Below are 12,574 nucleotides of genomic sequence, written 5' to 3'. Positions count from 1 at the left end.
ATTCGGAAGACTGGGACTTCAAGTCCTCGAAAGATAGTAAAAACTCCACATATTTAGGAATATAATCTCCGTCTCAACATCGGACTTGTGGCTCACGCATTTAATCAATTCCCCTCAAAGTTTCTCTTCACATCCTCGGCAAATTTGTCATCAACAAGGATTTGACAAGCAACTACGGCCATGCCCGCTGCGCAGGCAAGCGCCCTCTTGAAGCCCTCCTCCGATCCAGCACCCTTGGTAAACTGGGGTGTGTGGTTGACTCCGTCAGTGGGAATAGTAAAGATACCGTGGAATCCTGGGACTGCATATGAAACGTTGCCTAGAAGTTCACTTAGTGAATGCATTTCAAACTGGAGACTTTAAATCGGATACATACCCATATCAGTAGACGCTCCGGCTAATGTACTCTTTTGTCCCGAGTTATCAAGCAAAGTGTGATAGCCTAGTGCGCGCATTACAGAGACGTAGCTCTCACAGATGGGCAGGTTGGTTTTCAGGTCGGCATATGACACGCCCCTGTGAATACAAAACGGTTAATTGCTTTTCAATACCGGCCCAAAGCATGTAAGCATACCAGTCAAGCTCAACCTTGCAGCCTGTGGCAGTTGCAGCAGCCTCGAAGCATTTTACCACTTTCTCCGTCAGAGGCTTGAGTGTCTTCACGGTCGGCGACCGAATATAGTATTCTACAGTCGCAGACATCGGAATAATATTCGGTCGATCACCGCCATTTACAATGACTCCATGGATCTTCTGGGTCGGAAGAATCTGCTGGCGAAGCATTGAGATATTGACGTATGCTGAAACAACAGCATCCAGAGCATTGATACCCTCCCATGGGGCAGCAGCGGCATGTGCCGGCTTACCAGTAAAAGTGACTTTGACTTTGTCATTGGCGAGGTATCCACCTTCGAGTACGGTTGCCATTCCCATCAGCTCGGGGTTGTCTGGCATCATCGGGACCGGATGCACCATAAGACAGGCATCTACTCCCTTATAAGCTCCTTTGTTGAGCAGGCGTACCTTTCCACCGCCGGACTCCTCAGCAGGAGTGCCTAAGAGACGGAGGGTAAATCCTTTTCCAGATGATTGTAGTGATTGGGCTTTCATGGCCTCACAAGCCGAAATGAAGGCAGCAATCGAGCTGGTTGCAATGAGGTTGTGACCACACGCATGTCCAATCCCAGGAAGCGCATCATATTCAGCGTTGAAGGTTACGACACGGCCTCCAGTTCCGTACTTGTATTCAACCTCCAGAGCAGTTTCGAGATCATAGGCTTTGCGGGTGACTAAATACCCTTCAGATTTGAGACTTTCAAAAAGCTCGCAAACGTTGTTGTGAGCATCAAACTCTGCATATGCCAGCTCAGGGTTTGACCAAATCTGACATGATGTTAGTGACTTCCCTCATTCGTCCCAATTTCATCCTTACTTTGTGATTGATATCCTTCAACTGGGAATCATAGCGGCGAAGTGCATCCTGCACGCCTTCGAGGAATCGGCTTTTGGATTCGGAAAATTGCATCTTTTCTGTTATCAGTGAGTAGAGATGAACTTGGATTGTTGTGATGTTCACTTTCTTAAATAATGCTTCCCCAACATTTTGCTATCGTTACGTGGAGGACAGGCGATTGTCACGATAAACAGCAGATTGACCAATCAAAGGGCTCCCATGCGATAGGCTTTCGGCAGCACATGGAGGTAGCCGACGCAGCCAATCAGCATCGTCGACTCGGCTCCAGCGCAAATCTGCCAATAAACAAGTCTTCCCCGCCTCTTTCCCCTCATGTCTTGTTGTCTACTCTCTTAAAGCGTATTAGGCAAGTGTTGTCATACTTCAGGTTGCTTCTAAAGTCTGCGGGGCGACACAGTTACGACCTTGTAAGAATCCCCTGGCCTTGGGATGGTTGAACAACAATGCATAAACCAGGGAGGACTCGTTCCAGGACAGGCAAGGATCCACACCCCTCCCCCTGCATCAATACCTGGGGTTAACAGCTCGAAAAGGTTGCCGAACTTGCCGTGTCCGCAAGGTGAAGTGTGACGAGGAAAAATTACTAAGTCAAGCCCACAAGGAGCCACAGTGCAGGCGATGCTTGGCCGCGCGGATCCTTTGCGAGTGGAAAGGCGACCCAATCCCACGCAGGTCGACGCGTACCTCAACAACTATATCCTCCAACAGATCCCCAAGAGACCAGGCGAGCACTACGAATTACGCCAGAACTACAAGGAAGGGATCGCACCTACGAATTATATCATGTCCACAGCAATCACTCTCAAACCGAAATTCACCTTGTCTGCAGGGCCAGAGTATCCAGGCTGCCAATTCCTTGTCACTGTCAGGGTTCGATCGCGAATGCTTGAGTTATATTCAGGATTCAATGTTGGTCGTCGTTCTCGGAAAGCACTGGCCATGGTCAACTGTCTCGTACGCGTACCACAAAATAGCGACTAAAGAGCCCATGGTGATGAGCATGATGTTAGCTAGTGCTGCGAGGGAGATCTACCGGTCTAGACTCTATGACAAGGAAAAGTCCCTCGGACATTTGCCGAGCAGTGAACAACCGGACATGGATGGCAGGGCACATTACGGGCGAGCTTTGTCGAGTCTGAGAGAAGCTCTCAAACAAGAGGTGAAATCTCCACAGCAAATCGAGGCTATTTTCATCACACTTTGGTTGATGATAGATTATGAGAACCGCTTTGGCAGCGGTGCTTCCGCGATCAATATCCATATCCGGGGTATTGAGACACTTCTCTACAACCACATTGTCCCTTTGCTCGAGTGCCACACGCGCCCAGCTGCCATTATGGACTGCCGAGTACCCTCGCAGCAACCTAAGCCCCACATGAACGTTTCAACTTTGGATGAACATGCAAGCAATAGTGACTCTGCTACTCTTGCTCCACCCGCAGGGTCGACAGGCGGACTGGGAGGCACGTGTGTCCCTCTTTTCCTTCTTTGGACACTATACTTCTTCACTCCTGCAGCTCTTTTCTTTGGCTCTGGAACAGGACGGCTGGACACTGACATTTTTCGGTTTTTCTTACAGTCTGAGACCGGAAATAGTGCGCTTAGCCTTTCTGAACTCTACAGGCTGAGCAGGCAGTCCCCTTCACGATTCTGGGGCGATGGGTACCCGATGTCGTCCCAGTTGGATGATTTAGAAAATCTTCCGGGCTTGACACTATACCACCGTAGCCATGTGATTCAATTCAAAATTACAGAAATGTTCAAACATACTTCAGGTCATACCAGCTTCGGGGAAGATTCTCCATACCAGCGGATCGCCAATGAGATAAACACATTGTCTATTGTGAGTCCATGCATCATAACCATTCATGACCATCGACTGTCGGCCTGAATTGTTCTAACCAATCGATTTAGGAGTACGATACACTCCTCACCTCCGCCAAATTGTCCCCCTCCTGCGATGTCGCTGGCAACCGTCGCGTTATGGAGACCATTTTCTGGTCAGCCATCACATATTACGGCACGGTTGTCTATTTCCATCTCTGCTTCGAGGATCTCGCAGCCCGCCAGCCCGAGTTCCAAACCAGCATGATCCCTCTAACCACTGCGGTGTCTTTAGTCCTTGAACTGAGTTTAAAACTGCACCGAAGCCGGCCGCGTCTTTTAGTCCGGATCACCTGGCCATTATTCATTGCGGGCATCGCAACTTCGGACCAGATCTATCAAGACTGGGTGTCTATCCGTCTACGGGAGCTTGGGAAATACGGGCAAAATTATGATCGAATCAGTAGACGGTTTGATGAAATTAGCCGGGGGGGGCCACTCTTACTTTCATGAAAGAAGAGGACATTATTACTTAGGCCCCTAGTCAAATAAAGTTCTCGATTTAGAAGGATGGAAAGCCACACCTCAAATACTCGAACCCGCCGTCATGGTGACTGTTGAGAGTACAGACACAGTATATTCCAAGGTGGAAATACTACATGTAGATATGTGAGCATTTTATGCTTTTGAGTTATTGTACCATCATTCGGTATCGTTTCAACGGTGTTAGGGCGACACTGAAGCCACTACGGTACATGTCCCCTAAACCCATCAACCAAGATCATACGACTATCAGTTCATAAATAGGGTAACTACTAAGAGGCTGCAAGGATCATCTTCTTGTTGTAATTGCAGGAAGCTGCCCTACCAAGAAAGCGAGAGGGTTCTCCTATGTCCTTGATCTCGAATTCACCTTTACGAGCCTCCCGCGCTACCGCTACGCCGATAACAAGACCGGTAATTAGGGAGAGGTGGTCGGTCACTAGTGCACACTTCTGGGTAAGGAATTTACAGAAGTTGGAAAACATATTGTCCAAAAGGTAAGTTTCGGACGGAGAAGAGAAAACGAAGAAAAGTCTGTTTGGGTAGTATTCCTTCGCTGGGTTTGCTTACAATAGCAAGAGCAGCCTGCTGGAATTTCGTTCTGCACTGAGTTGAAAATTCCTATGTTGAAATGAATTGTTTTCTTGAATCAAGAGTGTTCGTACTACTCGTGCCATACGTTGTGTGAAGGGTACCGCAATCTTGCGAGCGTGGTCGAGTCACACTTCAGCTGGCCCCATCGCCAGATGTTGCCAACAATCTCTTCATTATGGCTCGTGTGTGTCGAGGGTGACGTTGCAGGCGCGGTAACCAGCCCGCGGCGAAGGAGTTGTCTACCGTGGGTGTAGATGGCTGGGTGGGCACCTCTGTCAGTACTACACACACTAAGCTGGCTGCGAACGAGTTGGTAAACTCACTTCTGGAACTTTGGCAGCTGTATCTATCACGTATCTGTCGGAAATGGGAAGAAACAGGGATGCGTTGCCTTCCACCGTCTCCTCTGTAATCCTTTTTTTGCGGGCAGGCGTGTCCCCGCTCAACCCGACCATGCCAGCTGTCCGTTTGCGCACAGGCATATTTACGGACTCCATGACCTTCTGGCACACACGACGGACACGATGGATACGACTCCCTTAGTAAGGGTAGTATCGTGTGCTTCTTACATGTCATTCGCACACGTAAGTGCAGCCTCGGCCTTTTGCTGGCTCCCAGGGTTCAAGAACGGCACTGTGTTAGGCAGGATCAGATGGGGGAGCCACAGCGCTAGATATCGGAGCGGAATTGTGCCACCAATCTCGGCTGTAACCGCCGGTGGAGACGAACGTCTTTGGAGGAAAGCTGGTCTTCGTCTGTTGGTGATGGCGGCGACGGCTGAGTATCCACCCCTTCTGAGTGTCTGGCGTCCAATCAGTGTCGCGCACCCAGAGGGCCGCGGGCAAAATCCGGGTTGTGCGCTCATTGGTTGTCCGATAGCACAATTGGCCAGTACTCGATGAGCCACGTCCTCCGTTATATCTTTGTCGCAAGAAAATCGTCTCATCGTAGTTAGTGAGGAATCCATACTGATATTGGAGGTCTAGCATGTAGCGAATTGGCTGGGCGAGGAGGTGCCGGATATCACTTTGGCATAAGCTGATACCCGCAGAGCCCGAGGTACCCCAGCCTTGCGGAGTTCTCCACGCTTATCGAAGTCATAGGTCAGGTATTCGACTAGCCGGCAGAGCGAGGAGAGCCTAAATAACACCGGCGTCGTCCTAATGTCTGTTGGTTGGTTGCCATACTGATTTGGTGTTGGCGTTGATGTGTGAGATGATGGCGAGGTTGGTGATGTCGTTGAGTGGGAGAGGGGGTAAGGGGGTATAGGTCGCGGAATCGGTATATCAAAGGCTGGCATGATGTAACTCCCACTGTAGTATGGATAGGGGCCGGCAATGATAGCACTTCTGGAGAATGGGAAGAGATAGGAGATGCCATGATGTTTGAAATTGAATTCCTGAACAAAGATTCGTCAAATCAATATGAGGTGGATAGTACGAGTGAGATGAACTCCATTGTTTGTCTGAGGTGGGCAGTTATTAAGGAGAAGGAAAATAAGAAGTGAGTTGGAGATGAGCAAAGTGCGAGTTTGTTTTGATGGCTGTGGTGAAAAGGTGGTAAATGGAAGGAAACTACAACCCAACCTACTATGCCTCCAAAATTTGCTAGTCAGTTTGAAGTGTCCCCGTTCATTTGTTCGATGGTCGGGGGTCTTTATTTTGGGCGGGTTCTCTGTATTGGGCTCTTTTGCTAAGGCCTTAAATTGGGAAATGCTAGATTCATCTACAGTGGGAATATATCACAGTAACTTAGGTAGTCTAGCAGTTAAGGTTGGCTCCACCGGAGTTTAAATGGAAGCTTGGCAATCCTGGGAAGCGTGACTCCGGCGGGGTCAATGACTTTCCATATAGAAGATACAATAGCTACGTGGGTTTTGAATTATAAGTGAGGGTAAAGAGAAAAATCGTTCGATTGTACATAGTTGTTGATTCGCACTTAAGTGATATTAGAGCGACGGAAACTCCGGTTAATATTCTCCTGTATTCCTAGCAGACAAAGGAAGTCGTGAACATATGCCTGACGTAAGTAATTTAGGAGCCCGCGGCCGCTTGGATAAGACCGGTTCCCTCTAGAGCTATTTAGATAACTGAGTCAAACATAGTATCCCATCATTTTGCCAATGAGACAGACACAGCGCCGACTTCAATAACACCAGGCTTCCAACACTCCAGACAATCGTTTCACAACGCGTTCATCATACCACATTCCCAATGCTTGTCTCATATTTCCGAATAATCACTGGCTCAATCTGCAAATATGGGCAGATACTCATTTCCATAGCCCCTGTCAAACCACCCAATAAGGAAATTCCGCACACGAAACACAAACGCGGGGTCGCCAAGCCCCTAAACAGAAACTAACGCATGCACCCATCAGCAATGAGGTCATCCTACAGGCTAACCCCAGCAGAGTGACGACGCCCTGAGTAAGAGCAGCGATATGATAGGACAGAAGGTTGTTTACAAAGTGTCTGCATGAGGTATCATGTATCGTGTATGGTGGAAAGGGAGGGGCCGAGCGCACTCCTGATTCCTTTGGGTGATGGCGAAGTGGAGCGTCTCAGATTCTGGGGTGGATTCTTCAGCCGAGTGGATCTGTCACTTCTACTTTTCTCCTTTGAGTGACTTGTTTATTTGTACTGGTACATAATCTGAATTTCTAGGTGCGAAAGTACATTGGGTATTCATACAGTGGATTTTCGATGTGTGTGTGCATGTACTGTTTTGGAAAAACGTCTGGCTTTCGCTTGTTTACACACCTCTCATTTGAGAGAGTGTATCGCCCATGGCTGGGATTAGGTCTAGACTGACCTTCTTCTTTGTGCCTACCTGGACAGTCAGTCATTATTACCACGCACTGCTCAAACCTTCATGGTCATCGCCGGCACATTCAGCTAGGCGATTTCATTCTTATCATCACACATGAGGACTCTAGGTAAAAAGCAAGCGACACAGTTTAGATGTGGAGTTACATATATTATAATGCCAAGCCTGGGGTATTTGTAAGATATTCATTGTGTTACTATCGATTTAGGGTAAAGTAGCCCTCAAAACAAAACTCCAGGTCTATCTTGCCATTCTATGGCAAAGATTCCAGCGACCGACCGAACAAAAAACCGACCGAACAAAAGAAAGAGAAGCCCAATCCAGGACATGGATAGTTCCTCCAGTCGCACACAACTACTGATCAGACAGAGAAATCGACGATAGATACATGGTGATGGGGCATAAAAGGGGTATGTATGTGAAGAGTAGTAAGGAACAGGCGTGAGAGTTGTAGGATAGTCGAGTCGAGTAGAGGTCGAGTAGGCAACAGTGCCTGGCCTGACCCATCTACCGAGAAACACGCTTCAGATATCGCATCGTGAGGTACACAGCTGCCATGCTAGTGTATATACCACCAGCAGCGGTGATCCAAACAGGACGGTGGACACTAAGGGAAGTACGTAGGAGGTTGGCTTCCTTGGGTTGTCTCTCTCCTTTAGGCAGTGTTAGTTATATTGAATATCGGGATCAAGGGAGATGAGACGGTCGGAAGACAAGGGGGAAGATCATACCTTGCTGGAAGATACGCTGGCGCAGGTTATTCAGACCCTGCCTTGAGCGGGCAGGGAGGGCCTGCAGTTGCTGTAGAATAGGACCCATGGCTGCTGACATCTTGTATGTAGTGTTTTGGATACAGTTTTGATGAGGAAGTCAAGTTGATGGTGTAAATCCGATGAGAGTTGATGGAAGTGGATGGAATATGGACGATGGAGGGGAGAGTTTCTTGAAAAGCAAAGAAGTACCCAAGCAGCGGAGGGACATGGAAGAAGTACTTATATAGACAGGCATCATCTGACTGAATGCGGGGTTGGGAGTCAGTCAGGACCTGGGACTGAGTGAAAGGTGACATCTACGGCACCCCTGTTCGGTGGCAAACCAATAGTCGCGATGCATCACATAACCATGGTGTCCTCGACAGAGGTTCCGAATCTATGTCCCTGATGGCTTCCAAGGTTAAGTGGCCTTGATTTTGATGTGGTGAGCAGCCAAGTGAGCTCGTTAGCTTTGTTGCATGGATTGTAATATCTACATCAAGGTACACAATTGTTTATTTACAAAACTGCAAATGTTTGAAGAGACTCGACACGTATGTCTATTAAAAACCGCCCTTCCAACTAATGGGAGGTGCCAGTCGATGACAATGGGGCCGCATTAGCCCTCTCCCCACATTCTCTGTCCTGTCGAAACAGTCTTGATTAGCCTTACGTGTATGCCATTGGTCAGGTTTGGCGCCACATATTGACCCCAAGTACACGAATGGGTGTATATTCGGACAGTGTAAGTACCTGTGTGCCCTCGACTACTCGCAGCTGTGTACATCGTGACACAGACAAATAGGGGCCTGGCCGGGTGAGATCATCATCCTGCCATAGGCGGGTTCCCCTGAAATACCACACAGGGAGGAGGCTAAATTGGAATATAGTAGATATGACTTTGTTGCTTCTATGATTGCCATCTGCATATAGATGTTATGATCCGATAAAAGTGGAATGTTATGGTGGAGTCCGGAGGTTTTGGCCCGGTCCCACCCAAATCTGGGGATTGCGGGGTTAGTGGGCCTGCCAGAGCTTAGGTTGACTTGGGCTGTAAGTGAAGTACTTCAACAATAGACTGGAAAGTTGTGCTGGGTTATCAATGGTTCTCAAGGCTATTGGCATAGGAAGTTGATAAAATGTGTTGGCATTTGTGAGAATACCCATTGAAGGACAAATGCATCATCACCCAATTCTTGGTGACATGAAAGCCTGAGGCGAATATACATAGTCACCTGACCAGTGCTTCCAAGGTTGTACCTGACCTAAAGGAGTACAATATATACATAAGCACAACGGCGTTCGCCGTAAATTCGAAGTTAGGCATAGCTCTACAAATCTATAAAAGGAATACATCCAAGTATGAAACGCTAACTCCAGTTCAAGTATGAAAAGGGTCAAGATGAACACTGAGACCAGGTTCATTCGATTCATCCTATTAACCTTAGACCGGATATCAAAGGCATCTATCTCAATCACTAGAATCATAATATAACACAAAGTATCGTGAAGAGTGGATGGGGTAACCTGTCTGTCCTATATCGACGAGTCAAGGTGAGACTGCGAGAACCCTGCAAAGCACCGCAACGTGGTCGCGCTACAGTCCACCACAAATTACCAGCTTGCATAATAATGCTCTCTCGTTGAGACTTGGATTATCTTTAGGGACCCTGCAGATATGAAGTACCTCAAGTCAAGGAGGGTTGGATCATGTTGACATTATAAGGGGTCTGTAACACCACAACGTTCGAGTGCTTTGCCTTTTTGTCGGAGTCTCACCCGTAATCCGTCCAGATAAGACAAGGCTCATCTCACTGCTTCTCAATATCTACGAATAGATGTTGATGGCATCACAAGTCGTGCCCGAATGTGGTGTACCGGAGCATGGCCGGGGCTCACTTCGTCCAGCGCCGTGGTAAGCGATCAACATGAGAGAGAGCCTTTTGTTGCCGAAAATGGAGGGAATAAGCATTTGGAAGCTGATACTAGGAGCATCTGAGCCAGAGTGATGTTCAACTTTGACAACTGACTTCTGCATGGCATTTATATATCTTTCGTTCCTCGGCGGTCATTTGACAAAATTGAAGCAGGGTGGTAAGGCTGCCTTAACTATCGGGATCTAGCAGGGTGGCGCAGACAGAAGATCATAATCATTTGAATGTTCCAGGTTACATGCAGTCTCACCCGAAACAAGTCGGCAGATGACAGCTAACACTTGAAATCGTGTAAAGGAAAGATACAAATGAATATAGCAATCGGCTACCATTACATGTTCGTAAAACATCTGAACACAGCTCGGTTATTCTAAACTTCAAGTGTTGTTCAGTACAAGAATGTTATAGAGTAAGATACATAAAACATATAAAATCTAACCTCTGTCTACCATGTCTAAGTTCAGACCGCGCGGAGCACGACATACCTGACGTGCCTCATCAGGCATAGTTGCCCAAATGACCTGGTTGACCTCCCTACCAACCTGATCGATCGCATCCATCGCCCAAAGGACATCAAGATGTTCATACTCTTCAATGACCTTTGAATGAACGAGACTCACGTGAGGCTCGCGGCCACTTTGGAAGCGATTCAGAAGCCGGCGACCATCAACAAGAGCATCGGAGCCTCCGATCCAGAATGCAAATGGAGGTGTTCTCGGGCCATACCAAGGGCTCGGGGCTGGACTTCCCAAGCATGCGTCTCCGGGATTGTCACCGTGCTCAGAAACAGGGTCTCGCATATGCGGGTTCGCGTTTGTCTCCTGGAGCAGCTCGTTATCTGTGGACAAAATACATTTATGCTTCGCAAAGCTGTCGCTTCCCAGCCACCAGCGCATCGATTCGGCGCTGACGTACACAGGAGCGAATTGAAACATTCGATGGCGCAGATCACGCTCCCAGCGCGTGTCGGACCAGTCGAACAAGAAGGAGAAAACCCAATATGCTAGAGTTCCATATATCTTAGGAGGGAGGAGACGCCGAGCAGTCATCATGGACGGAATGAACGAGTGGATTCCAAAGACGAGTCGGAACATAGACGGAGAGAGAAGGCTCATGAATCGGAAATACGGTCTGCTGACAAGGGGCCCGGCATATGCAGCCGGTGCAAGCGCACAAAAGACCGAAATGTATTCACCCAACTCAGGGCGATGTTCCTTGGCTAGAGCAACGAAGGTCTGCGTGGTTCCTTGGGAGTGGCACACGAGTCCTAACTTCTCGAAGCCAGTCTCGTAGAGCACACGCGAAGTGAGTGCTGCAAGGTCCAAGGTCCCGAGATGACGAATGTCCCAAGACCACATACGTGGGTCGTTGGTCGATAAAGTGATATGCTCTGGATGTGACCCACAGCGGTTATTGCCTAGCCAAACGTCATACCCAGACTTGCAGAGGTAAAATGCCAGACTATCCTCGTCGTTGGTACAGAATGCACCAGCGCTTTGCAGCAACCCATGGACCAACAGAACGGGATACCGACGGTTAGACTGTGAACGGGCCGGATTCGGCCTTTTCGGCTTGGTGAAAACATTGGGTCCACGCTCACGCCGCTCTTCTGGTGATAACGCTTCATACTCTCGGGGATCGTACACATGCCATAGGGTGATGATAAAGCCGTCCTCGGTCTGGACACGGAATGTCTCCACATCGAGACCAACTCGGCGAGCATAGTATGCGACATCACCAACTATAGGGTCCTTTCCTCCTTCCAACGACGGACATTCTTGGCATTCTTCTGGTCCCTGTTCCTCGTCCATATCCCTCTTTTGTTGGCGCAGAGCCCATCTCCGATCGGCGTTAGCCCGTGCCTTCCTGCGCGCCTGTTCCTCCGTATAGAACACCCTCCTTGTGTCCGGGTTGGTTCCGCTAAATCGCAGACGGGCTTCCGAAATTGCGGCTCCGGCTGTGTGGACCAGGGCCCCAACAAATATGACCCCCAGAAAGCATAGCGACAGAAAAAACGAGGCGACAATAAATATATAGTATTGGACTCTGCGCAAGGCAGACGGAGGCCCATACGATGGCATCGGTGGGAAAAGCGGGTGTTCTGCAGTCAGGAAATCAAGGCCGGACGAGGGTTGTTTTTCTCTAAACGATGATGTCCCAGCGAAGCCCGTGGGCGACACAGCCTTGCTATCCTCGACCGCCATCCCCTTCCCTTCCTTCTCGGGCTGTATTCGGTCTGATTGAGCGTGTCGCATGGCCGCGCCGGCGTGACTCGTCTCCGCACGTGCGGTCGTTATGAGGGGCTCGAGCGGAATTGTTGTGACCGACATTGTCATGGATTTCGCTCGTCATCCGGAGTCCAAAGGGGACATTGTGATCTCTCTTTCTAGACTCCGGGGTGGCGACTGTACGGAGTACAAGAGTCCTAAAACATCATCAAGTATCACCGTGCATTGCTTCCGGGCCATGCATGCCAAGACCTTGGACCGAGCTATATCACGTGATCCTTCCAGGGACACCCATGTGATCGCGGGCCCGGTTGGCCAATCGGAGATCACAGGCGTATTGCTCTATAAATAGAATGGCGATGTACAACCCATGTTATACCTATTGAAGTTCCTGCGA

At 48.9% G+C, this 12,574-nt stretch overlaps 7 protein-coding genes across 7 annotated transcripts; 1 reads left to right on the top strand and 6 right to left on the bottom strand.

The window, feature by feature from the left end:
- Positions 1–104: 104 nt before the first annotated feature.
- Positions 105–1,525, bottom strand: N7519_007900 (M20 family metallopeptidase; the record flags this gene model as incomplete). Its single annotated transcript, XM_057294676.1, has 4 exons — positions 105–319; positions 377–516; positions 575–1,383; positions 1,433–1,525. The coding sequence occupies 4 exons, from the start codon at positions 1,523–1,525 to the stop codon at positions 105–107; spliced, it is 1,257 nt and encodes a 418-aa protein (XP_057149487.1).
- A 567-nt stretch (positions 1,526–2,092) lies between these two features.
- Positions 2,093–3,811, top strand: N7519_007899 (uncharacterized protein; the record flags this gene model as incomplete). The annotated part of the gene is made up of 3 exons (XM_057294675.1): positions 2,093–2,344; positions 2,376–3,317; positions 3,389–3,811. 3 exons carry the CDS (start codon positions 2,093–2,095, stop codon positions 3,809–3,811), a joined length of 1,617 nt encoding a protein of 538 aa, XP_057149486.1.
- Positions 3,812–4,113: 302 nt separating this feature from the next.
- On the bottom strand, positions 4,114–4,917 carry N7519_007898 (uncharacterized protein; the record flags this gene model as incomplete). The annotated part of the gene is made up of 4 exons (XM_057294674.1): positions 4,114–4,293; positions 4,412–4,462; positions 4,521–4,730; positions 4,759–4,917. The coding sequence occupies 4 exons, from the start codon at positions 4,915–4,917 to the stop codon at positions 4,114–4,116; spliced, it is 600 nt and encodes a 199-aa protein (XP_057149485.1).
- A 156-nt stretch (positions 4,918–5,073) lies between these two features.
- On the bottom strand, positions 5,074–5,424 carry N7519_007897 (uncharacterized protein; the record flags this gene model as incomplete). Its single annotated transcript, XM_057294673.1, has 1 exon — positions 5,074–5,424. The coding sequence occupies one exon, from the start codon at positions 5,422–5,424 to the stop codon at positions 5,074–5,076; it is 351 nt and encodes a 116-aa protein (XP_057149484.1).
- A 2,346-nt stretch (positions 5,425–7,770) lies between these two features.
- Positions 7,771–8,094, bottom strand: N7519_007896 (uncharacterized protein; the record flags this gene model as incomplete). Its single annotated transcript, XM_057294672.1, has 2 exons — positions 7,771–7,916; positions 7,995–8,094. 2 exons carry the CDS (start codon positions 8,092–8,094, stop codon positions 7,771–7,773), a joined length of 246 nt encoding a protein of 81 aa, XP_057149483.1.
- A 1,749-nt stretch (positions 8,095–9,843) lies between these two features.
- Positions 9,844–10,053, bottom strand: N7519_007895 (uncharacterized protein; the record flags this gene model as incomplete). The annotated part of the gene is made up of 1 exon (XM_057294671.1): positions 9,844–10,053. The coding sequence occupies one exon, from the start codon at positions 10,051–10,053 to the stop codon at positions 9,844–9,846; it is 210 nt and encodes a 69-aa protein (XP_057149482.1).
- Positions 10,054–10,383: 330 nt separating this feature from the next.
- On the bottom strand, positions 10,384–12,279 carry N7519_007894 (putative ab-hydrolase associated lipase; the record flags this gene model as incomplete). The annotated part of the gene is made up of 1 exon (XM_057294670.1): positions 10,384–12,279. The coding sequence occupies one exon, from the start codon at positions 12,277–12,279 to the stop codon at positions 10,384–10,386; it is 1,896 nt and encodes a 631-aa protein (XP_057149481.1).
- Between the last annotated feature and the right edge of the window lie 295 nt (positions 12,280–12,574).

The sequence above is a fragment of the Penicillium mononematosum genome (genome assembly GCF_028829835.1).
Source record: "Penicillium mononematosum strain IBT 11891 chromosome Unknown utg000003l:1.0-8172316.0:1.0-8177699.0, whole genome shotgun sequence".
Lineage (NCBI taxonomy): Eukaryota > Fungi > Ascomycota > Eurotiomycetes > Eurotiales > Aspergillaceae > Penicillium > Penicillium mononematosum.
This window is presented reverse-complemented; position numbering and strand designations above follow the sequence as displayed.